Below are 22,736 nucleotides of genomic sequence, written 5' to 3'. Positions count from 1 at the left end.
AAAAGTCAGTGGTAGAGTCACATTGCTGTTAACCAATCAGAGGTGAGATTTCTGCACACCAGGAAATAAGACTCTAAATCCTGCAGTTTTTCTGCATTGTTGCAGACCCAGAATTTGTCCTTATTGTAAGCGATCAAGCACACTTTTGCAAGAAATTAAGTTGACCATCAAATACTGCTCATCCTCCTGCTATTCTTCAAATTTTTTTCAATGCATTAAGAATACTGCCCTTTTTACAACATTGTGCATTTTCTTTACTTTTTCATGTATTAATGAAAAGCAGCAAAACCAAGAACAGATTAGTTCAATCTTTCATTGTCCTTCACATGTCAGCAACACACCACTAACAGTTCTCTCTGCGTGTCAGCGTACCAGAGGAGGAAAACACGGAGAACCAGGCTGCAGCAGAAAGCATGGAGATCTCAACAAGATCCAAAGGTAATAAAATACAACCAAAATGTTTTTACTTAAATATCCGTTTTTGCATTAAAGGTCAATGTTGAATGAACTCTTCTGCACAGCAAAGAAAGCCATGATGATATTTCAGCATGCTGGTCTTCAGCGGAACTCTCAGTTCAACAGCAAACTATGAATAAATGTGACTGAAAGTAATATGATTTTGTATTTTAACATTGTGGAAAATGAGCAAATTAAAGATGAAAGATGTACAGCAAAGACAGGAAAAGACACCAAGGAAATGACTGATTGAGTATTTCACCATCAACTGAAGTATTAAATTAAAACTAGAGATTCCCAGTTTCATCAGCCTACTATTATTATTGGCCAATATTGGCATTAAAATGTAACATCAATAATAATTTGTGTAGGTTTTTACTCTTAATGACACACATTTTGCATACCATAAACATAGTATGCATCAGACTCTTGTGGAATTTCACTCAGAGACTTTTAAAAGCAATGAGAAAACAGTCCATGATTCAGTCAAAAAGGCTTAATTTCAATAATTACAATATCAAAATGAGGAGACAGTCATACGACCTTCCCAGGCTCCAGTAATGTGAGTCCTGAGAAGAGACAGGATTCACCGTCAGACTCTGATCTCACCCCGCCTTTCCAGAGGTTTCTAACAAGGAGACCATTTATGATAGTCCAAAGTGCCATCAAGATCCTTATCTACCCCGGAGAAGAGCTGCCAGGAAGAAGGACTCCTCTTTGGAAGTCTCTCAGTCAGGGAAGGTCACAAATCCCAAGAAACCCAGTCCCAGGGATGAAAATGAATCAGGAGACCTTCATCAAATGTATCTGTTACACTCTTGAGCTACTTCGTCTTTCACTCAGGATGTCACTATATGACAGAACTGAAGTTTAAGCTGTTGAGATACTTTGTTTGGCCTATTTTGCACAGATAATGCTTAAAGTATAAGTATTCATATTAGGAAATATGTGATTTTGCTTAACTAAGATTATTTTGTTTTTTATTAAAGGGGACCCTGTTTATATTGGCATTGCTGATTAAGAGTTAGCCTCTTGGATTTAAGTAAAAAGGCCGAAATCAAACATCCCTGTTAAAGACAAAACAAAAAAGGAAATAAAATACAGAAAAAGGTTCTTATTTCATAACAACAGAAAAATGTTTCAGGGTTCTGTGAGTGACTACAAGATCAGCTGTTAAAGGAGTGGTTGAGTGAAAAACCATTTTAAATGTTATTTCTGATTATAATCCATCTCTCTGAGATTTGAATGCAGGCTGAACATGAAAACAGTCTGCTGCACCAATCTCCTGCATCAGATTGTGTTTGAAAATAGATGATGAAACTCCAGGATTTCACATTGGTAAATGGCCTGTATTTGTATAGTGCCTTCCTAGGGTTTTACAACCCCCCAAGGCGTTTCACAACACAATCAGACATTCACCCATTCACACACACATTTACAGTCTGGTGGGGATGATCTACAATTCAGCCACAGCTTTCCCCGGGGTGCACTGACAGAGGCAAGGCCTGCTTAACACTGGCGCCACCAGTCCCTCCGACCACCACCAGCAGGCAAGGCAGGTTAAGTGTCTTGCCCAAGGACACAACAGCAGCATTTTCTGCTCAGAGCTGGGATCGAACCTGCATTCTTCCAGTTACTGGACAACCTTGCCCTGCCACCTGAGCTAGCTGTTGTTATGGGAAACTTTTAGGTCGGACAAATGGTGCACCAGTATATTTCTTCCCTCCAAGAATGACTTACAAGGCATTCCCTCCTACTGGAGACCACTGCAGAAGCAATGATTAAACAAGTAATACACTCCTTTAAAACTATTAACATACACGGAGGTTTTAAAATGCTTCCAAATATGCAGTTTACATGCCATTCTCCAAATCAAAGGTGTTAGATCTTGGCATTCCTGTTGTGATTGCACAGTTACCTGGACTATTCACCAAACTCTTAGGAGATATTTGTTACTGCAAGCTAGTTTTCTAATCAACACCCTTCCTCTCTCTCCTGAAAGTTGTTAAGGGCACATCCTCTCATTTAAGGAGTACATTTCTTATCTGTTTGAAACTGAAAACCTCATCAGATGAGAGGTGTGTGTCTAATAAACTGAGTATTCTGTTTTCTTTACTGTAACATTTACTACAACCTTAAACCTCTGTTTGAAGTGACCGTGATGCATACTATCTAGTAATTTCGTCAGCAAAATTCTCACGTGTCATTTCTCCTACTGCTCTTGTTTTAAGAAGAGCATCAATTGGCTCTTGATTTATTTTCCAACCTCAACATTTATCTGTTGTTTCAGATACAGGACCAACAGAGAGGGTGGCCTCAAAACGGAAGATTTCCAGCCCTTCTCAGTCCTCCAATGGCCACTCGTCTGCTGAAACCAACCCTTGCTCAGTCAGAAAAAAGAAAAAACCTGGGGCTGTTAGCAGCAGCAAAGACCAGGTACCAGTCTGAACGGGGTACAAAAGGCTTGCCCTGTCAATTCTTCTGAAATGATCATTGATTTTATTCACCGTTCTCAGCTCTTAGTTTAAAGTAGCATCAAAGTTTTTGCACTGTGCTGTTTGTTTTTTGGAGGACTTCACACCAGTTTGGCGGCGATGACTGAACACACAATCCTGGAACGTAGTTACTCAGAGACCGATGCCCCCGTTCAGCCATGCAGGCAAATGCCAGGATGTAGATTCTCTCATAGGAACATTGGGTTTCACCAGCATGATCAGTTCTGAGCCTCTTTTATGACACACCATGCCGGCAAATCGACGTAATATTACTGCAATGGTATGTCTATAAACGCATCATGCCGGCATGTTGTTGCGTGAATTTTGCGTCATTCGTTCCGCCTATTGCGGTAATGGTCTGTCGTATGCACCCTGGCACAACAAAGGCAGATGTCATGATGACGTGGGGAGTGATTGCTGAGCTCCGGCTGGCAAATTGATTGAAAATGAAAGTAAACACAGGCAATAAGGTTTGCTTTTTGAACAAAATCAGCTGAGATGGCAAACTGGAGCGCCGCAGCGCTCCACGAGCCTCTCTGTTAGAGCTGAAGCTCAGATCACCAGAGACTGCACAGGGACTGATGGGGGGGACACCTTTAGGAGTTGCTTGTTAAAAAAAACGTAACGATCACGGCTTCAATCGCAATAAAAAGCAAGTTATGTCCAAGATAAACGGAAGTCTGCGGCAGAGCAGAGACCGCCCCCATACCCCCTTTATGCCGCCATCACCTAATCTTTTATAAAATTGCCACAATTGTGCCACATTACTGCCACGGTCTGATTTTATAAACGACCTTTATCCTCCCCAGGGAGCCGCGGCAAATCCCGTTTTGCAAATGCTATGGTCCTTTAAAAACAGCAGTGAGTTTAATGTTGTAGAGGTTTTTATCAGAAAAATATTTAAGGAGCATTGTGAAGCTCTTCTACAATATATCCATCCATCCACATATAGCAGGTGATGGGTTCTGCCTCCGTTACCATGGTGACCTAGTCAGCCTCAAACAGAGCCTCCATAGTTTTCAGCTCATCTATGTCAGCTAAGAAGGAAATCTGTCTTCATTACACAACCCCACGGTGTGACCTCTGTTTCTGGGCTCGTAGAAATAGACTTTTAAAAATTAGAAGCAAGGTTAAAGTCCATTAAACATGGAAGGGAGTTGAAATTTGATGGATTTGTGATATTTTATACACAAGTAAATAAGGCAAATATTAATAGCTGTTGCAATTGGAAAAACGTTTGGTGTTTCACATTTTGTAATTTTGAGCTCTTTAAATTGTAATGACTCATGCCTCAGATGGTGAAACACGATGCACAATGTCAAGAAGTTTATTTAGGATTCCACTGAGAAATCAGCATTTCACAAAATGCCTGATGTAGACGCTGTTAATCTATTTTATATAACAGATTATGCACGTTTTGGCTGTGGTACTTTGATGCTTTTTATTGTGCTAAACTGACATCATAGATGTAAAATTAACTATTAAATCTTGTTTTGAGCATTGTGCCCTGAAATATTTAGCTTTTTCATTCACACTGCTGTTTATTATTCATCGCATTACAATAACATTATGTATTGTGTATTTTAACTTCTACTAGTGCTTCTGTTTGAACTAATATTTAACTTTGTACACACATGCACAAGAAATGAGTTATGTGAATTGCATTGATATTTTTATGAACACAGAGTTCTCACTAAAAGCTCTAATGAGGGCCGTTAGTTTTCTTTATTTGATAGTTGACAAAAAACGTGCACTTTGCTTGGTTTTAAAACAATTCCAAAATGCAGACGTGATTGTTACCTTCCACCTGGTTTATTATGCTGCATCTTGTAGATAATTAAATGTAATGCCGTGATGTTTGCCTTATTTAAAAATGACTTTTCAAACAAATTAATTTTCTTTGCAGTTGCAAACGTTTGATAATCAGAGAATCAGGCCGATGCTCAAAGCTCACTACGGTTTTTACTCCCTGTAGCTGATCTTTTTGCTGATGCTGTGCATGTCTGCTTGGCTTATTTGGTGTATCTTCTAATTTTGACCTTCCCCAACTTTGTTTTTCTCTTACCTGCATTCCAGTCTGAGCTAAGACATGGCCCCTTTTACTATGCGAAGCAGCCAGCACTCACCACAGACCCTGTTGATGTTGTACCGCAGGATGGCAGGAATGACTTTTACTGCTGGCTGTGCCACCGTGAGGGCCAGGTGCTCTGCTGTGAGCTCTGTCCCAGGGTGTACCACGCCAAGTGTCTCAAACTACCTGCTGAGCCTGAGGGTGACTGGTTTTGTCCAGAGTGTGAGGTACTAAACCCAGAAATGTTTGTCAGTGCTGGAAACACATAAATGATATTAGCCAAAAGTTGTTGTGAATGAATGTAAGATGAATCACAAATATGAACAAACAGAAACAATGCAACCCCTTTCCTTTTGTTTGTGATAATAAAACACACAAAATAAAATCATAAAAAAGAAAGTTTATTTAGCAAAGATAAGCTTATTGGACTAGAGGCCGGCCAATATATTGCATTTTTTGATATATTGGCCATGGGCTGAAAATATTTTTAAAGGCCGATTAATAAAAAAAAAAAAAAGAAAGAAATCAGGCACCTGTGTGGCCAACTGCTACCACGGTTCTACACTGTTTTATGCTGAGCTAAAGCAAAACTTACTGCTTCCAGATCAGGAGAATGACTGAGCTTGTTAGCTACAAAATCCCTTTTCTCACTTATCTAACTGGGAAATCTAACGACAAACTTTTACTTCTGAGTGGAATATCCCTTTAGGTTTGGTGTTTAATGTTCTCACAATTTTTTATGTATAGTTTATAGATTTTTTAGAATTTTTTTACATGAAGATTTTACCTCGACCAGCCACTGTTTTGTACCATTATTCTGGGTACTGTTTGATTTTTTTATTTTAAACACTTAAAAAAATCTTTATTCTGTTCTATTTTCTATTGTTTTGAAACAGTTTGCACATTGTTGATGTTTTGAATTTGTTTTATATTTGAAGTTCAAAAAATATTTATTGACTTATTTAATTTATATTGCACACAGTTAGTGTTCAGTTGTCTTTCACAATCAATGTCCATGCCGTTTTCATTTGACTAGTTATAAAGATCGTATATGGAACCAAACCAATAATCAGAAGAAAACGTGTGTATATATACATATATCGGCCTTAATAATCGGCTTTAGATATCGGCAACAAAATTCTTTAAAAATCGGCATCAGCCTTAAAAAAACATATCGGTCGGCCTTTAGTTTTGGTCAAAGAGCCTTCAAGCTTTGCAATATTTGTTAATATTTAAAACAAACTTTTGGCTAGTTTGTAATCACGTTGTGGACCAGACTCAACATGGACCAAAGAAAGCAAAGGCCAGAGCTGTCTGAGGAAGATTCCAGAAATGGTGAAGATGAAAGCTCCAAGATCCTTTTCATGTAGTTCATGTGACCACAGCTGGCAATATTAATAAAACATATGTAAATGGGATTGTAGCTGATTTCCCAGGATGTGGACTCAAGAGGAAATATGACCCTGGCTGATCAGGTGGATAGCATGGATGATAAAAGTAGACCCAACGAAACCATCCAAAACCATGCAAATGCAACTCATAGGTCTAGGTGGATCCATAACTATTTGAGCAATAATTGCCTCAATTAGAAGAAGACACAAGATGGTGTCATCACAAAACACCTGCAGCTCTTGGTTGATTAGATTAGTTGTGTTTTTACAGGAGGAAAATAAATCTTTCAAAGAAAGCAACATCATAGCTATTAGGGTCATGGAGGAGGGTTTGAAAGAAAGACGGGAACTTTTCACAGTCTCCATCAGTGTGGATGGAGCCTGTGAAGCAATAGAGACTACTGCTGATGGTGCTAAACCTCACTTTGGGGTTCCCTTTGCTCTGGGACAGTATGTTTGGAGAAGTAAGCAACACTCAAGTCTCTGATTGTAGAGGTCAGCAGATCCTTTAGATCGAGGGTGCCAAATCCTGGTCCTGGAGGGCCGGTATCCAGCAGGTTTTGAGGATTCTCTGCTCCCACAAACTAGATTCAGTGGTTGAATGTGCAGCAGCTCATCAGGCTCTGCTGAAGCCTGCTAATCAGTTGCTGATTGAAAACAGGTGTGTTGAAGCAGGGTTAAAACTAAAACCTGCTGGATGCCGGCCCTCCAGGACCAGGATTGGGCTCCCCTGATGCAGCAGATGTACGTGGAAACAGGTTTTCTTCCACAAACACTCAGTCTTCTGCAGGAACTGATCTGGTTCAGACAGGACAGATGTTTCAGCTGATTGTTGCGAAAGGCATTAAATCAAGGGTACCACCTTATTTGTCCATGCCGTTTTCATTTGACTAATTATAAAGATTTTATATAGACCCAAACCAATAATCAGAAGAAAAGCCTGACTTGTGTAAATTTTAGGATAAGCAAAAGGGGTGCATTAAACTTCTGCCAGTTTAAAATTATTTCAGAAATGAGTCCATGTCTGTGAATATCATGATATAAGATACATTGTGACTGAATTAATTATTTGCCTTCATTTGAAAACAAATCTGTTTGTCTTTCTTGTGATGTCTTTCAGAAAATAACCGTGGCTGAGTGTATAGAGACTCAGAGCAAAGCCATGATGATGCTGATGACTGACCAGCTCTCTTACCTGCTAATGTTTGCTCTTCAGAAAATGAAACAACCAGGTGTAAGTACTGTCTTTTTTTTAGGTTTTTCCTTTACTTATATATTTTTTAAACTGGAAGTGCCTTGTTTACTTTTATATCTAACCATGACTTTTTTACTTGCACAAATATATGGTCAAAAACTCACACAAACAATCTATTCCTTTCACCCACGCCATAACTGCACCTTTTCAATTTGTCATGTTATACTAATTTGCATGTAAAGATAATTACCAATAACAGAACTAACTAACTATTGAATGAACTGTCGTGGCTGGAAACCAGTAAACATGCTAGCTGGTAGTGAGCATACAGCTGCCCCTCTCGCTCTCTTTCAGGATCATCCCCGCTTGTCATCTCGCTCCCCCCATGCAGCTTCCTCGCAGAGAAAGACTTTTAATTGGGTAATCAATTACATCCCTAACAAGACCCCCTCCTGATTTCTTCCTTCGCTGATTTTTTAACTCCTTTTGTCTGAAGCTTCATGGGGTAGTATGTTGGTGAGGGGGAATTTGTTGGGAGTTTATCTTCAGTCTCTTCTTATGATTCTCTTGTTTAGACGGAGCCCTTCCAGAAACCAGTTTCTCTTGAACAGCATCATGATTACGCAGAGTATATTTTTCATCCAATGGATCTTTGCACACTCGAAAAGGTAAAGTCAAATTTCAGCATTCCGTTAATAAAAATTAGAAATTTAATTGTTTTGTGTTTTAAAATCTTAATTACACAGCATCCTCACACAGGAAAGTTGCACAAGAAGTGTGTAAAGGTGAACATTAGTGGTCTTGATAACATTATACCAGCCAGACTCTTCCGGGAGGTTCTTCCAGAGGTAGCCCCTCATGTGCTCAACATTATTAACTCCAGCCTTGTTTCGGGAATTATACCCTCTGTTTTTAAACATGCTGTGCTTCAACCACTACTGAAAAAATCGGGCCTAGACCCAACTGTCCTTGGGAACTTTCACCCCATTTCAAAGCTCCCCTTCTTGTCAAAAGTGATGGAAAAGGCTGTTTATAATCAAATTATGCCACATCTGAACAATTTTGGGGTCTTGGATAAATTTCAGTCTGGTTTTAGACAATATCACAGCACAGAATCCGCTCACATCAGGGTTTTTAATGATATTATTTTAGCCAATGATTCCGGTTCCCATGTTGCCCTGGTGATGTTGGACCTCTCAGCTGCATTCGACACTGTTGACCATGACATTTTATTGTCCCGCCTTGAGAATTTGGTCGGCATTAATGGATCTGCACTTGACTGGTTCTGCTCCTACTTTGACAACAGGTCTATTAGAGTTAGAATGGACGACTGTTCATCTCCCTCTACTGCTCTTCCTTGGGGCGTGCCACAGGGTTCTATCCTCGGCCCCCTTTTATTTAGCATTTATATTCTTCCACTGGGACAAATCTTTAGGAAGTTTAACATTAACTTTCATCTTTATGCGGACGACTGCCAGATTCATGCTCCACTGAAGACTTTTACCTCCATCCAGCCGCTCCTTGATTGCGTGAGTGAGGTTAAAGACTGGCTGTCAGCAAATTTTCTGCTGCTGAATGATTTTAAGACCGAGTTTATTGTTTTTACTCCTAATGGCTCGTCTTCCTCCGCTCCTGATTTTTCTGCTCTTCCTTTTAAAATTAGTCAAACAGTTGTTAACCTTGGAATTAAAAAGGACGTGGCTCTAAAAATGGACCCTCACGTTAATCACATGGTTAAATCATGTTTTTGTCAGCTGAGACGTCTTTCCAAACTAAAACCCATTCTGAATCGGCGCCACCTCGAGACAACCATTCACGCTTTCATCACCTCAAGGTTGGATTACTCTAATGCAATTCTGTTTGGCATTTCAAAAGCCGCATCATCTTGCCTTCAGCTGATACAAAATGCGACAGCAAGATTTCTGACCAATACGGGCCGTCGGGAGCACATCACTCCAATTTTAGCAAGACTTCACTGGCTTCCTGTGCACTACCGTATACGTTTAAAAATTTTATTATTTGTTTTTAAGGCGCTGAATGGCTTAGCACCACCTTACACATCCGAGTTACTCACTCCTTATGTGCCAGGCATGACTCTTCGTTCAGGTGACCTACACCTACTACAGATTCCCCGTCTACGCTGCAAAACCCATGGTGAACGAGCTTTTTCTGTCTGCGCTCCGAAACTCTGGAATGATCTCCCGCTGAATATCAGACTCTCATCCTCCATTGGAGTTTTAAAGTCTCACTTAAAGACTTACTTTTATTCCCTTGCTTTTACTCGTCGTCGTCGTCGTCTTCCTCCGCTTATCCGGGTCCGGGTCGCGGGGGCAGCATCCCAACTAGGGAGCTCCAGGCCGTCCTCTCCCCGGCCTTGTCCACCAGCTCCTCCGGCAGGACCCCAAGGCGTTCCCGGACCAGATTGGAGATGTAACCTCTCCAACGTGTCCTGGGTCGACCCGGGGGCCTTCTGCCGGCAGGACATGCCCGAAACACCTCCCCGGGGAGGCGTCCAGGAGGCATCCTGACCAGATGCCCAAACCACCTCAACTGGCTCCTTTCGATCCGGAGGAGCAGCGGTTCTACTCCGAGTCCCTCCCGAATGTCCGAGCTCCTCACCCTATCTCTAAGGCTGAGCCCGGCCACCCTACGGAGGAAACTCATTTCGGCCGCTTGTATCCGCGATCTCGTTCTTTCGGTCATTACCCAAAGCTCATGACCATAGGTGAGGATTGGGACGTAGATCGACCGGTAAATCGAGAGCCTGGCTTTCTGGCTCAGCTCCCTCTTCCCCACGACAGATCGGCTCAGCGTCCGCATCACTGCAGACGCCGAACCAATCCGCCTGTCGATCTCCCGATCCCTCCTACCCTCACTCGTGAACAAGACCCCGAGATACTTAAACTCCTCCACTTGAGGTAGGACCTCTCCCCCGACCCGGAGGTGGCAAGCCACCCTTTTCCGATCGAGAACCATGGTCTCAGATTTGGAGGTGCTGATCCTCATCCCAGCCGCTTCACATTCGGCCGCGAACCTACCCAGCAAGAGCTGAAGGTCAGAGCTGGATGAAGCTAGGAGGACCACATCATCCGCAAAAAGCAGAGACGAGATTCTCCTGCCACCAAACTCGACACACTCCACACCACGGCTGCGTCTAGAAATTCTGTCCATAAAAGTGATGAACAGAACCGGTGACAAAGGGCAGCCCTGGCGGAGTCCAACCCTCACTGGGAACAGGTCCGACTTACTACCGGCTATGCGGACCAAACTCACGCTCCTCTGGTAAAGGGACTGAATGGCCCTTAACAGAAAGCCACCCACCCCATACTCCTGGAGCGTCCCCCACAGGGTGCCCCTGGGGACACGGTCATAAGCCTTCTCCAAATCCACAAAGCACATGTGGATTGCTTGGGCAAACTCCCATGCCCCCTCCATCACCCTTGCAAGGGTATAGAGCTGGTCCACAGTTCCACGGCCAGGACGAAAACCACATTGCTCCTCCTCTATCTGAGATTCAACTATCGATCGGACCCTCCTCTCCAGTACCTTGGAGTAGACCTTTCCAGGGAGGCTGAGGAGTGTGATCCCCCTATAGTTGGAACACACCCTCAGGTCACCCTTCTTAAAGATGGGGACCACCACCCCGGTCTGCCACTCCCTAGGAACTGCCCCAGATGACCACGCAATGTTGTAGAGACGTGTCAACCATGACAGCCCTACAACATCCATAGCCTTGAGATACCCAGGACGAACCTCATCCGCCCCCGGGGCTCCGCCGCTGTGTAGTTGTTTGACTACCTCAGCAACTTCTGCCCCCGAGATCGGACAGTCCATCCCCAGGCCTCCCAGCTCTGGTTCCTCCTCGGAATGCGCATTGGTGGGATTGAGGAGCTCCTCAAAGTATTCCTTCCACCGTCCGACTATAGCCTCAGTTGACGTCAGCAGCTCCCCGTCCCCACTGTAAACAGTGTGAGCGAGTTGCTGCCTTCCTCTCCTGAGGCGCCGGACAGTTTGCCAGAACCTCTTTGGAGCCGATCGATAGTCTTTCTCTATGGCCTCACCAAACTCCTCCCACGCCCGAGATTTTGCCTCGGCAACTGCCACTGCTGCACCCCGCTTGGCTATCCGGTACCTGTCTGCTGCCTCCGGAGACCCACTGACCAGCCACGCCCTGTAGGCCTCCTTCTTCAGCTTGACGGCTCCCCGAACCTCTGGTGTCCACCAGCGGGTACGGGGGTTGCCACCATGACTGGCACCGGCCACCTTACGACCACAGCTAGCAACAGCCGCCTCGACAATCGCAGAGTGGAACAAGGCCCACTCGGACTCAATGTCCCCCACTGCTCTCGGGACGTGGTCAAAGCTCTGCCGGAGGTGGGAGTTGAAGACCGTCTTGACAGGTTCTTCTGCCAGGCGTTCCCAGCAGACCCTCACTATGCGTTTGGGTCTGCCAGGTCTACGCGGCATGTTCCCTTGCCTTCTGATCCAACTCACCACCAGGTGGTGATCAGTTGACAGCTCCGCCCCTCTCTTCACTCGGGTGTCCAAAACATACGGCCGCAGGTCAGATGATACGACTACAAAATCTATCATCGACCTGTGACCTAGGCTGCCCTGGTACCAAGTGTACCGGTGGGCATCCTTATGTTCGAACATGGTGTTCGTTATGGCCAAACTGCGGCTTGCACAGAAGTCCAATAACAAAACACCGCTCGAGTTCAGATTAGGTGGGCCGTTCCTCCCAATCACACCCCTCCAGGTCAAGCTGTCTTTGCCCACGTGAGCATTGAAGTCCCCCAGCAGGACAATGGAGTCCCCTGATGGAGCACTATCTAGCACTCGTCCCAGGGACTCCAAAAAGGGTGGGTACTCTGAACTGATATTTGGCCCATAAGCACAAACAACAGTCAGGACCCGTTCCCCGACCCGAAGGCGCAAGGAAGCTACCCTCTTGTCCCCCGGGGTAAACCCCAACACACAGGCAGAGAGTCTCGGGGCTAACAAAAAGCCAACCCCAGCCCTCCGCCTCTCACCCGGAGCAACTCCAGCAAAGTAGAGTGTCCAACCCCTCTCCAGGTCTCGGGTTCCAGAGCCAATGCAATGTGTCGAGGTGAGTCCGACTATATCTAGCCGGTACCGCTCAACCTCTGCCACAAGCTCCGGCTCCTTCCCCGCCAGCGAGGTGACGTTCCATGTCCCAAAAACTAGTTTTCTTGTCCGGGGATTGGACCGCCAAGGCTCCCGCCTTGGTCTGCCACCCGATTCGCATTGCACCGGACCCTTCATGTTCCTCCTGCGGGTGGTGGGTCCACAGTTGGACGAGCCCAGGTATCCGGTTCGGGCTGGGCCCGGCCGGGCCCCATGGGCGAAAGCCCGGCCACCAGGCGCTCGCTCACGGGCCCCAACCCCAGGCCTAGCTCCAGGGTGGGACCCCGGTAACCCTCCGGGCCGGGTACTCCGACTCTTCGTTTTAACCGCCATGAAAGATCCTTCGAACCGTTCTTTGTCTCACCCTTCACCTAAGACCAATTTGTCATGGGAGACCCTACCAGCTATTTTATCGATGGTTTATTTACACCGTTCTTTTACTGATTTTATTGACTTCTCTTGTTTAGTTCTTTGTGCTATGCTCTAGCTGTTTTAGTCTTTTATATTATTCGCTTAACCTTATATGTTTTAACCCCTGTACAGCACTTTGGTCAGCTCACATGCTGTTTTTAAATGTGCTTTATCAAATAAACGGAATGGAATGGTAATTGAGCTGATTTTCTTTTCTTTTTCTCTACAGAATATCAAAAAGAAAATGTATGGCTGCACAGAGGCCTTTCTGGCTGACACTAAATGGATTCTACACAACTGTATTATATACAATGGAGGTGTGTTGGATGTTGTGTTAAAACATTTAATTTTAACTATATTGGGTGGGTGTAAAAACAAGGAAAAACTAGATTTTAAATCCTTTGATTTAATGATATTTAAAAATTTCAGAATACAGACGTTTAAAATATTTACAGAAATGTCCATTTTCATACTTCCACAACTTTGAGTGGGGACCAATTTCACAATTAAATCGCAAAATCAAAGATTTTGCGATTTAATTTGATTTGTCCTACCTCATTTCGCTTGAGTAAACAGTCAATTGAGTCACAGTTTAGTCACAGTTTCTCTGTAGACAGCACACTGTAGACCATGGACATAGTTTTTTTTTTGGAGGACGGGGGGACATGTCCCCCCCATCCAATTTTTCCAAAGTTAATTTTTGTCCCCTGCACTTTGTACCATCTAAAAACAATATTAAGCTATATTAAATAGACAGTGGCTGAGCACTAGCACCGAGCGGAAAACAACTGCTTGTGTTGAAGTCTGTTTCCCATTAGAACCATCCATAAGATCATTGCGATTGGCTGCTCCTGCCATCTGTACTTCACAGTTCTGCATACCTGACATTGCGTAAAAGAGCCTCTAGGCAGTTGTTTTATACATATTTACATATTTTTTGTATATTTACTTTAAAAGTCCCCCCCCCCCCCCCCATTATTTTATTACGTAAAATAAATAAATAAAAATCTGAAGAAAAAGGTCCGGGAGAAATCCACAAAAATGAGGCCCTATTGGGCACTTACTCGAGTAAGATCAGATAGAACAAAATCAAGAACCATTCTTTTTAGAATAAATCACAAATATAACTCCACACAAAGGTGTAAATGTTTAAAGCTTACACTTTCAGCAAGCATTAGAACATCTGTATGCTGAAGCTCCAACATTTATGTAAAATATGTCAAAGGGTTTTTGAGCAAGCTGAAGTCAAATCAGATGGATAAATCATGATGCGAGTGTTTTACGCATAACCCCAAAGTCAAAGAGAAGGAATTGAAGTTATGATGAGCAGCAGCTTTATTGTCTTTGACTAATTTTTCTTTAATAGGATCAGTTGTGGGAATTAATTATTTTTTCTCCTTTCAGCCAATCACAAACTCACAGCCACGGCTAAAGTGATAGTAAAAATCTGTGAGCATGAGGTGAGCTTGGGTCAGATATTCTACTTGAAGTTTAATTCATACTTTAGCCAAGGCTAAAATGTACCCAATGTTTTCTTTCTGTCTTTTTCTGTAGATGAATGAGATTGAAGTTTGTCCTGAATGCTATCTGTCTGCCTGCCAAAAGAGAGACAACTGGTTCTGTGAGCCTTGTGTAAGCTAGCTGAGTTACCTGAAGTTTCATGGCACCATTTGAAAATGCACCTTTTCTTAAAGAATCGTGTGAGTTCAACTTCTTACTGCATGTCTGTAGAGTAACCCACACCCTCTGGTATGGGCCAAATTAAAAGGATTTCCCTTCTGGCCGGCTAAAGCCTTGAGGGACAAAGACGGACAAGTGGATGCTCGTTTCTTTGGTCAGCACGACAGGTATCATGTTTTTTTAAACCCGTGCATTTAAAGTGGGGCATTCTCACAGGATAATGACTTTTTTAAAACAAAGATTTTTTTCCTGTGAAATTATGTGTTTCAATTTTTTTTAACTTAAAATAAACCAACAAAATTTTCATCTGTAAAAATTCAACAGCAGAAATTTAACTTCAGAAATTCAAAAACCAATGAGGTGACTCCCTGGTGATCTAAGCCAAAGAAGTCGAGTGGCTTTTGGCCAATGAAATAACACTGCCTTGATCATGTGACACCAGTGCATTGGGCTAGGCCAGAGGTGCTTCTCTTAACCACAGACATAAAAATAGATACGACATGGAGTGGGGCCCATATTGGGCCCATTCCCAATACTCTTCAGCGAAGTGCACTTGGAGGAAGGGTGCAGTAAGGCTTCAAGTGTGTAGTACTCAAGTGTGAAAATAATTGCTGAATTGGGACAGTGACCTTTGCGTCATCAACCACAACACATGCCAGGATGCCGGTTGCTGTTTGAGCTACTTTTTGAAACAAACAATTAACAAAATTGGCATTCCTTGCTGTTCACATTAAATCTTAGTCTAAAACATTCAGAGCTTGAATAAATATCATTAATCGTCTTAAAATGAACTTATTTCATTTGAAAATACATATTTTTAGAAAAGGCGCTTGAGCCATTATTCCACTGTCTCCTCAAAATTCCCACACAACAATGGATTATGGGTAATACCTTGCCCAAGTTTGCATAGATGCAGACTTGGGCAAAGTGTGGATTAAGGGTGCAAAAGGGGCGTGGCCAACTCCAGTACTTGAAAATCAGGAAACCCCATGCACTCGCACCCCTGGACTGGAAAGGTACAATTGAAGGGTGCAAGGGTGGAAGTGCGAGTATTGGGATTGGGCCTTTGAGCTTGCATAGTAGCAAGCTGCCATCTTGGATGGGTCCTCAATCACTCCCACTGCATTTATTTCTACTGAGGAATGTGTTCATCCAACTAAAAAACACATATTATTATGATTTTTTAAAACGAAATCAATCATGTGGTATGGCATGATAATTAAAATATAAATATAATTAAACAAAATAAACATATTAAATGCCAACAGAGTCCTTAAAAAGTCCTACATGATTTGTTTTCAACTGAGCACTGGTTGTTGCAACGGTGAGCTGCTCACAAAACCATCATAGTTGCCCATCATCGTTGACTCCAGTTGGGTCTGAAGAGTGAGGAACCTACCCAATATGGCGGCAACGCCGCTACGTTCACCAGCTCCCAATGATGCGTCTACGTGCTCACATCTATGCTCTTAACAGTTTGCTGTCGTAATGAAGATGAGTGAGGAGTCATAGTTTATCACAAAGTTTTGTTGTTTTTTCATCAACACATTTTGGGTGAAATCACTGTCAGAGTCCCACAGATGGAATGAATGGAATGTGGCAGGTCCAGCATTTCTGCTTGTTCTGAATTGTTTTCTCTGGTAAGCTGATGCAAATACAACACTTTTGGAAGCCAAACAAGCCACATGATCAGAGAATCATAATTTGATTTATAGTTTTTTTTGGCTTGGGTCACCAGGAGGTCACCTCATTTGCTGTTGAATTTCTGCTGTTGAATTTTTGCTGATGACATTTTGTAGTTGAATTTTTGAAGATGAAAATCAGCAGTTTTATTTTTACAGATGAAAGTTTTGCTGATGTGTTTTAAGTAAAAAAAAAAAACACACGACTTCACAGAATAAAAACTCAACATCAAAAATTCAATGTAAAAAAAATCACATTCTAGATAGACTGTATTTCACCCATATGTTTCAGATTTTGTTGTTCATGATGTTTTTCTTTGTTTATTTTTTATCAGGGCTTGGGTTCCTTTGAACAACTGCTACCTCATGTCCAAAGAGATTCCCTTCTCCGTGAAGAAGACCAAAAGCATCTTCAACAGTGCCATGCAAGAGATGGAGGTCTACGTGGAGAACATGCGAGACAAGTTTGGAGTGTTTAATTATGCTCCCTTTAGGACACCCTACACAGCTGATAGTAACTTCCAGCTGCTCCTGGATCCCTCCAACCCCTCGTCCGCTGCCATTAAGCCAGAAAAACAGGAGAAGATCAAGCTGAGCTTTGATATGACAGCATCTCCCAAGACCTCACTGACCAGGACTGTGCCATCTGCAGCCGGGGTGGGAGGGAGCACTATAGGCCAAAGACCCCCTGTCAGTGATACGCCTCGTTCCCCCATGAGTACCAACTCCTCTATTCATACAGGTTCAGACGGGGAACAGGAAGCAGGAGACAAGTCTAAAAAAAAAGCTGCTAACGTCCAGTACAGCACAGGGGAGGAGTCTATGGACTGCACAGGTACTCTAACTCAGTGGTTTCCAACCTTTTGTCCATGAGAACCCCCTTGCCTGAATCTAAGGCAAGCCAAGGCCCCCACCTCCTACCCTCATTCACACATTTATCACAGACTTTTTACAAACATACAGAGTCATAACTCTTACACAGTTTTGATTATACTATTGGGTGTGTTATTGGGACTTTGTAAATTTTACAGATACAATCTTGGTAACCTCACAACCTCAGCACAGGCACTCTTGTTGGGACCCCCCTTGTGGAGTGGCAGACCCCGGAGATGGGAACCACTGCTCTAACTGACAGTGTGTCAAATTCCCCGTTGGGCTGTTTGATTATGAGGAAAAAATTACAGTCACAAATATCCAACAAAAATCACTGAGTTGGTAAACACGTCTATTTGCTTCTCCTCTTCAGCTGAAAACAAACCACAAATGTGATGCAGCTCATCAAAATAAGAGCATCAAGTAACACCTCAAACACACACACACACACACACACACACACACACACACACACACACACACACACACACACACACACACACACACACACACACACAGAGATGTGCAAAGTGCACTAGAACGTACATTATTGTCTGTGTTCACTGCCAAAATTTTACATCCGAACATAGCTGTAGGTTTGAGTGGTATATGGTAAATTACTTGTATTTGTATTGCGCCTTCTTAGGGTTCACAGCACAATCAGTCATCTATCTATTCACACACACATTCACACACTGTTGAGGATGAGCTACGATGTAGCCACAGCTGCCTTGGTGCGCACTGACAGAGGCGAGACTTGCCGAACACTGACGCCACCGGTCCCTCTGATAACCACCAGCAGACAAGGTTGGCTAAGTGTCTTGCCCAAGGACACAACAGCAGCATTCTCTGGTGGGAGCCGGGATCGAACCTACAACCTTCTGATTACTGTACAACCCGCTCTACCTTAACTTTAGAAATATACACTTTGATTGTCTTTGTTTTAAAAGAAGAAAGTTTTATATTGCATGTTTTCTTTTCATGCAATTCCTAAAATATCCAGAGTTTACTTATTAAGAAGGCTGCAGACACAGATTTCTGTCAGCAAGAATCAATAGGATCAACCAATAGTAGACAGGGGCGGCTCTACTGATGTGGAATAGGGTGGCAACTGCCACTCCAAAAATTCTCACCTGCTGCCACCCCAGTGTGCAGCAATAAATTCAAGAAATAGAAATAGTTGTGGCAATTTTCATCTCTCCCTTTGTGAAGCTGTTAAATATATGTTGCCAAAGTTAAAATTTCCTAAAGATACTCCATATTGATGAACACTTGAATGTGGTGGATATCTGCTTGAATTCTAGTATGTTTCAGTCCCATTTTTCAAACGTTTGTTGACTCTTTTTACATGTCCTTAACCAAATCTTTTAAAGGCAACTCACAAGACAGCGCTAAATCTTCCCAATCTCAAGCACCTGGTGTTCTCAAGCAAGAGAAGATGCCACAGACAGCAAGCATTCTTAACCTAAATTTAGGTAAATGTTTTAGACTTTTTAAATAGAAATACCATATTGGGAATAAACAGGATTGTTATAATTATGAGTAAATCTGAAATGAGCTGTTTCTCTCTTCAGAAGTCTTCATTGTTTGAATCTTTTTCAGATCGAAGTAAAGCTGAAATGGACCTGAAGGAGCTGAGTGAAACAGTCCAGCAGAAACAGGGAGCCACACCAGTCCTCACCTCCCCAAAAAGGCAGATTAAGAGCCGCTTCCAGCTAAACTTGGACAAGACTATTAAGAGTTGCATAGCTCAGTTGGGTTAGTCCAGACAAATTTATTACTGCAATTTCTCAAATCGTTTTTTATTTAATGCTGATATCTCAAAGTTGTATTAGCAGAAAGTTTCTACTCAAAACAACTTAAAATATCAAGAATTCAGTTTGTGAGGCAATAGCAGGACCAACTTCAGTCAGCAAGTGGCAAAGTAGTGCTATTTAGTGGTGATTAAACCCTGTGAGAGTACAACTATCAAAATTACTTCTATCACTCTATAAAAGTATAAAAATGCCTAAAATCACATCTATTCAGAATAAGAATAACACTGTTTTTCAGACATTTAGACATTAAAACACATGTAGATATAAACTAATACAACTTTATAACTTGATCAGTCAGTACATATCAAAGGATGTTTGTTCAGGAGTGTTGCTTGGAAACAGAAACATAAGTCCTATTTTCTCGGTCTGTTTTGCCGTCTTTCTGTGATGCTATTAAATGCCGCCATAGAAAGCACGTAAATTTAGCCTTTGTGAGTGTGTGTGTGTGAGACAGTCTCTCTTTGGTTTTCAGGTATTGATGAGATCTCCGTGGATGCCTATAAAGGTGAGGATCACAGTGACTCAGACGACTCTGATAAGTCTGACTCCAGTGAGAGTGAGGATGCCAGTGATGAGGAGCCCAAGATAAAGAGTAGTCAAGACACAGAACTCAATAAAAAGCCTTCGAATGACTCTTCTAAAGTCAAGGAGAAAGATCATCCCTCCACGAGCCAAGAGGAGGAGGATAAAGCTGATGTCGTTGAATCCAAGGAATCTGCCGTTGATGATTCCAGTGCAACACTACCAGATGGTCCAACTCAAGAGAATTTAACCATGGATTTAGAAAAAGAAAACTCAGATGAGACCAAAGCAGCTCCAGGATCACCTGTTTCCAGAGAAAAGTCTCAGATCAAACAAGAGACAAGGCAGGCTGTAACTGCCGAGGACTCTGACTCTGACCGAGAGCTGGTTATTGATCTGGGAGAGGAACAGGGCGGCAAGGAGAGGAAGAGGAGCAGAAAAGATAGCACAGTTTATAACGATTCAGCAGCGGGGAAACCTGAAGGTGAGAATTCCTGCTGTTCCCGGGGAAGTAACCAAACACACGTTTAGTATTCATCATGCAAAATTACACTTGTAAGTTTTCAAACAAACAAAATGGTTACAAGATAAGGAAATAACAATGTGATGTTTTATTTTTTGTAGGTAAAGCACTGAGCACACCACAAAACAGCACTACCACTTCCACACCTCCCAGTGTTTCCACTCAGCCTCTCATGGCCATTCCTGTCACCATGGTTACATTTACCGCATCCTCTCCTGCAACAGTTAGCCATGTGTCCATCTCCAGTGCCACTGTAACAACGTCTTCCTCCTCAGCCTCCCCCACGCCTACTTTGAAAAAACAGCGTCCTCTGCTGCCCAGAGAGACTGTGCCAGTGGTCCAGCGAGCTGTTGTGTGGAACCCCACCACAAAGTTTGAACCTTCTTCCCAAAAGTGGCAAATGCAGAAGGTGCAGCAGCAGGCTCAGCAGCTTGTGGTGGTCCCACACACACAGGAAGCTCAAGGAGCAGCAAACGGCTCCACAACTGTCTCACTATCTTCAGAGAAGCAGTCATCTCAAAGCACACGCTATCAGACCAGACAAGCCGCTAAGGGTAACCAGAAGTCTTCCAATTCAAAACTCCTCTCTGTGTTTGCATCAATCCTAATGTTGCAGGCATTCTCTATTCTAGGTGTTCAACATAAAGACTCTGCACTCAGCACATCTCTTCCAGCTGCTACCGTGGTAACCAGCAGTCTAGGCTCTGTGTCCATGACAGTAACTTCAGGTACAGGCACAGCACCTGCTTCGTCCCCAGGAACAACAGACCTGTACATCCCCACAGCTTCAGCTGATGTGGCTGCAGATATCGCCAAGTACACTAATAAAGTTAGTTACGTGTTTAATGGGCTTTGTGACTGACTTCAGCACCCACAGACCCTTTTTAGGGAATGATTATTTTGTGTCTAATATTTTGAAATTTGTTGTTTTTAAAGCTTTCAAAACTCTGCATCATTTTTAACACTTCATGTAAAAATGATCCGCATCATTTTGTGAACATCAGTCATGACATAGACATTTTTCACGATACGTTTTAGTAGCATAACGTTGTCTGTTCTTTTAGATAATGGATGCAATCAAAGGTACAATGACTGAAATCTACAATGACCTCTCAAAGAATACTTCAGGGAATACAATAGCAGAGGTTTGTGTGTTCTTTGGTTTTTTAAAAAGAAATCACCTGTGAATGAATCTTTTCTCACACTTGTATGTTTTCTACAGATGAAACGACTAAGAATTGAAGTAGAAAAGTTACAGTGGTTGCATCAGCAAGAGTTGTCAGAAATGAAGCACAATCTTGGTGAGAACCAGAATAGCAAAGTCTTCTTGTCCACATCACATGTTCTTGTTGTTATGGATGCTTGCCTTGCAGAGCTGACGATGGCAGAGATGCGGCAGAGTCTGGAACAGGAAAGGGAGAGGTTGCTGGCCGAGGTGAAGAAACAGATGGAGCTGGAGAAACAGCAGGCGGTGGATGAGACAAAGAAGAAACAGTGGTGTGCTAACTGCAGGAAAGAGGCCATCTTTTACTGCTGCTGGAACACCAGCTACTGCGATTACCCCTGTCAGCAAGCCCACTGGCCAGAGCACATGAAGTCCTGCACCCAGTCAGGTAACAAGAGCAACATGTCACACCTAAAAAAACACTACATCCATGTGATATCCTTACAGCTGTCAGGTGTTTATACCTTTTGTTCTGCCTTTAGCTACAGCCCCACAGCAAGAACCTGAGGCTGAGCCAGCAGCTGATCTCCCAAACAACAAGGGTCAAGGGCAGACTGTCGGTGGCCCTAACCCTCTCAGAGAAGCGCCAGTTTCAGCATCTTCAGACAAAGATTGTGAATCAGAAAAGAGCATTAGCAACACAGCTGGAACTTTATCATAACATATATTTAAATGTAATTTTATTTAGTGTTTTTGTTTTTCCACAAAATGTGTTTATTTGAGTTATTTTGTTCTATAACCTGTTCCAAAATACTTTATTTAAATATTTTTTTATTTTGCCTGTCAGGGTTTACCTATCTCCAGTGCAAAGTAACACTGAAAGTAGACAGACTCTAGAGAGCGACATATTCATAAAACAGATTTTGCATACCCTTGCACTATTCTATACAGACGTCTGTGTTAAAGAAACTAAATGGTAAATGGTAAAATGGCCTGTATTTGATATAGCGCCTTCTAGAGTCCTGGAACCCCTCAAGATGCTTTACAACACAATCAGTCATTCACCCAGTCACACACACATTCACACACTGGTGGGGATGAGCTACGATGTAGCCACAGTTGCCCTGGGGGGCACTGACAGAGGCGAGGCTGCCGAGCACTGGCACCACCAGTCCCTCCGACCACCACCAGCAGGCAACGTGGGTTAAGTGTCTTGCCCAAGGACACAACGACAGCGACAGACTGAGCGGGGCTCGAACTTGCAACCTTCCGATTACGGGGCGAGCACTTAACTCCTTTGCCACCGT

The 22,736-nt window shown here is 43.0% G+C and overlaps 1 protein-coding gene across 8 annotated transcripts in view; it reads left to right on the top strand.

Moving 5' to 3' along the window:
* The window catches only part of LOC107385109 (MYND-type zinc finger-containing chromatin reader ZMYND8), a 31,139-nt gene extending 8,798 nt beyond the window's left edge, over positions 1–22,341 (top strand). For 4 of the 8 annotated variants that reach the window (XM_015958751.3, XM_015958750.3, XM_015958746.3 and 1 more), the window contains 20 exons: positions 368–438; positions 2,747–2,892; positions 5,028–5,249; positions 7,534–7,647; positions 7,963–8,028; positions 8,184–8,276; positions 13,397–13,484; positions 14,572–14,627; positions 14,722–14,799; positions 14,899–15,014; positions 16,865–17,364; positions 18,776–18,877; positions 19,005–19,160; positions 19,692–20,225; positions 20,366–20,818; positions 20,897–21,093; positions 21,329–21,409; positions 21,487–21,565; positions 21,638–21,877; positions 21,972–22,341. In XM_015958751.3, the coding sequence (XP_015814237.3) occupies positions 368–438; positions 2,747–2,892; positions 5,028–5,249; positions 7,534–7,647; positions 7,963–8,028; positions 8,184–8,276; positions 13,397–13,484; positions 14,572–14,627; positions 14,722–14,799; positions 14,899–15,014; positions 16,865–17,364; positions 18,776–18,877; positions 19,005–19,160; positions 19,692–20,225; positions 20,366–20,818; positions 20,897–21,093; positions 21,329–21,409; positions 21,487–21,565; positions 21,638–21,877; positions 21,972–22,150 (3,571 nt within the window). In that variant the 3' untranslated portion in view covers positions 22,151–22,341. The remainder of the gene's footprint in view (positions 1–367; positions 439–2,746; positions 2,893–5,027; positions 5,250–7,533; positions 7,648–7,962; positions 8,029–8,183; positions 8,277–13,396; positions 13,485–14,571; positions 14,628–14,721; positions 14,800–14,898; positions 15,015–16,864; positions 17,365–18,775; positions 18,878–19,004; positions 19,161–19,691; positions 20,226–20,365; positions 20,819–20,896; positions 21,094–21,328; positions 21,410–21,486; positions 21,566–21,637; positions 21,878–21,971) is intronic. The other 4 variants (XM_070549456.1, XM_054731057.2, XM_070549457.1 and 1 more) reach the window with 4 other exon arrangements.
* Positions 22,342–22,736: the final 395 nt, after the last annotated feature.

This window comes from Nothobranchius furzeri, chromosome 3 (assembly GCF_043380555.1).
Source record: "Nothobranchius furzeri strain GRZ-AD chromosome 3, NfurGRZ-RIMD1, whole genome shotgun sequence".
In the NCBI taxonomy this organism is placed as follows: domain Eukaryota; kingdom Metazoa; phylum Chordata; class Actinopteri; order Cyprinodontiformes; family Nothobranchiidae; genus Nothobranchius; species Nothobranchius furzeri.
This window is presented reverse-complemented; position numbering and strand designations above follow the sequence as displayed.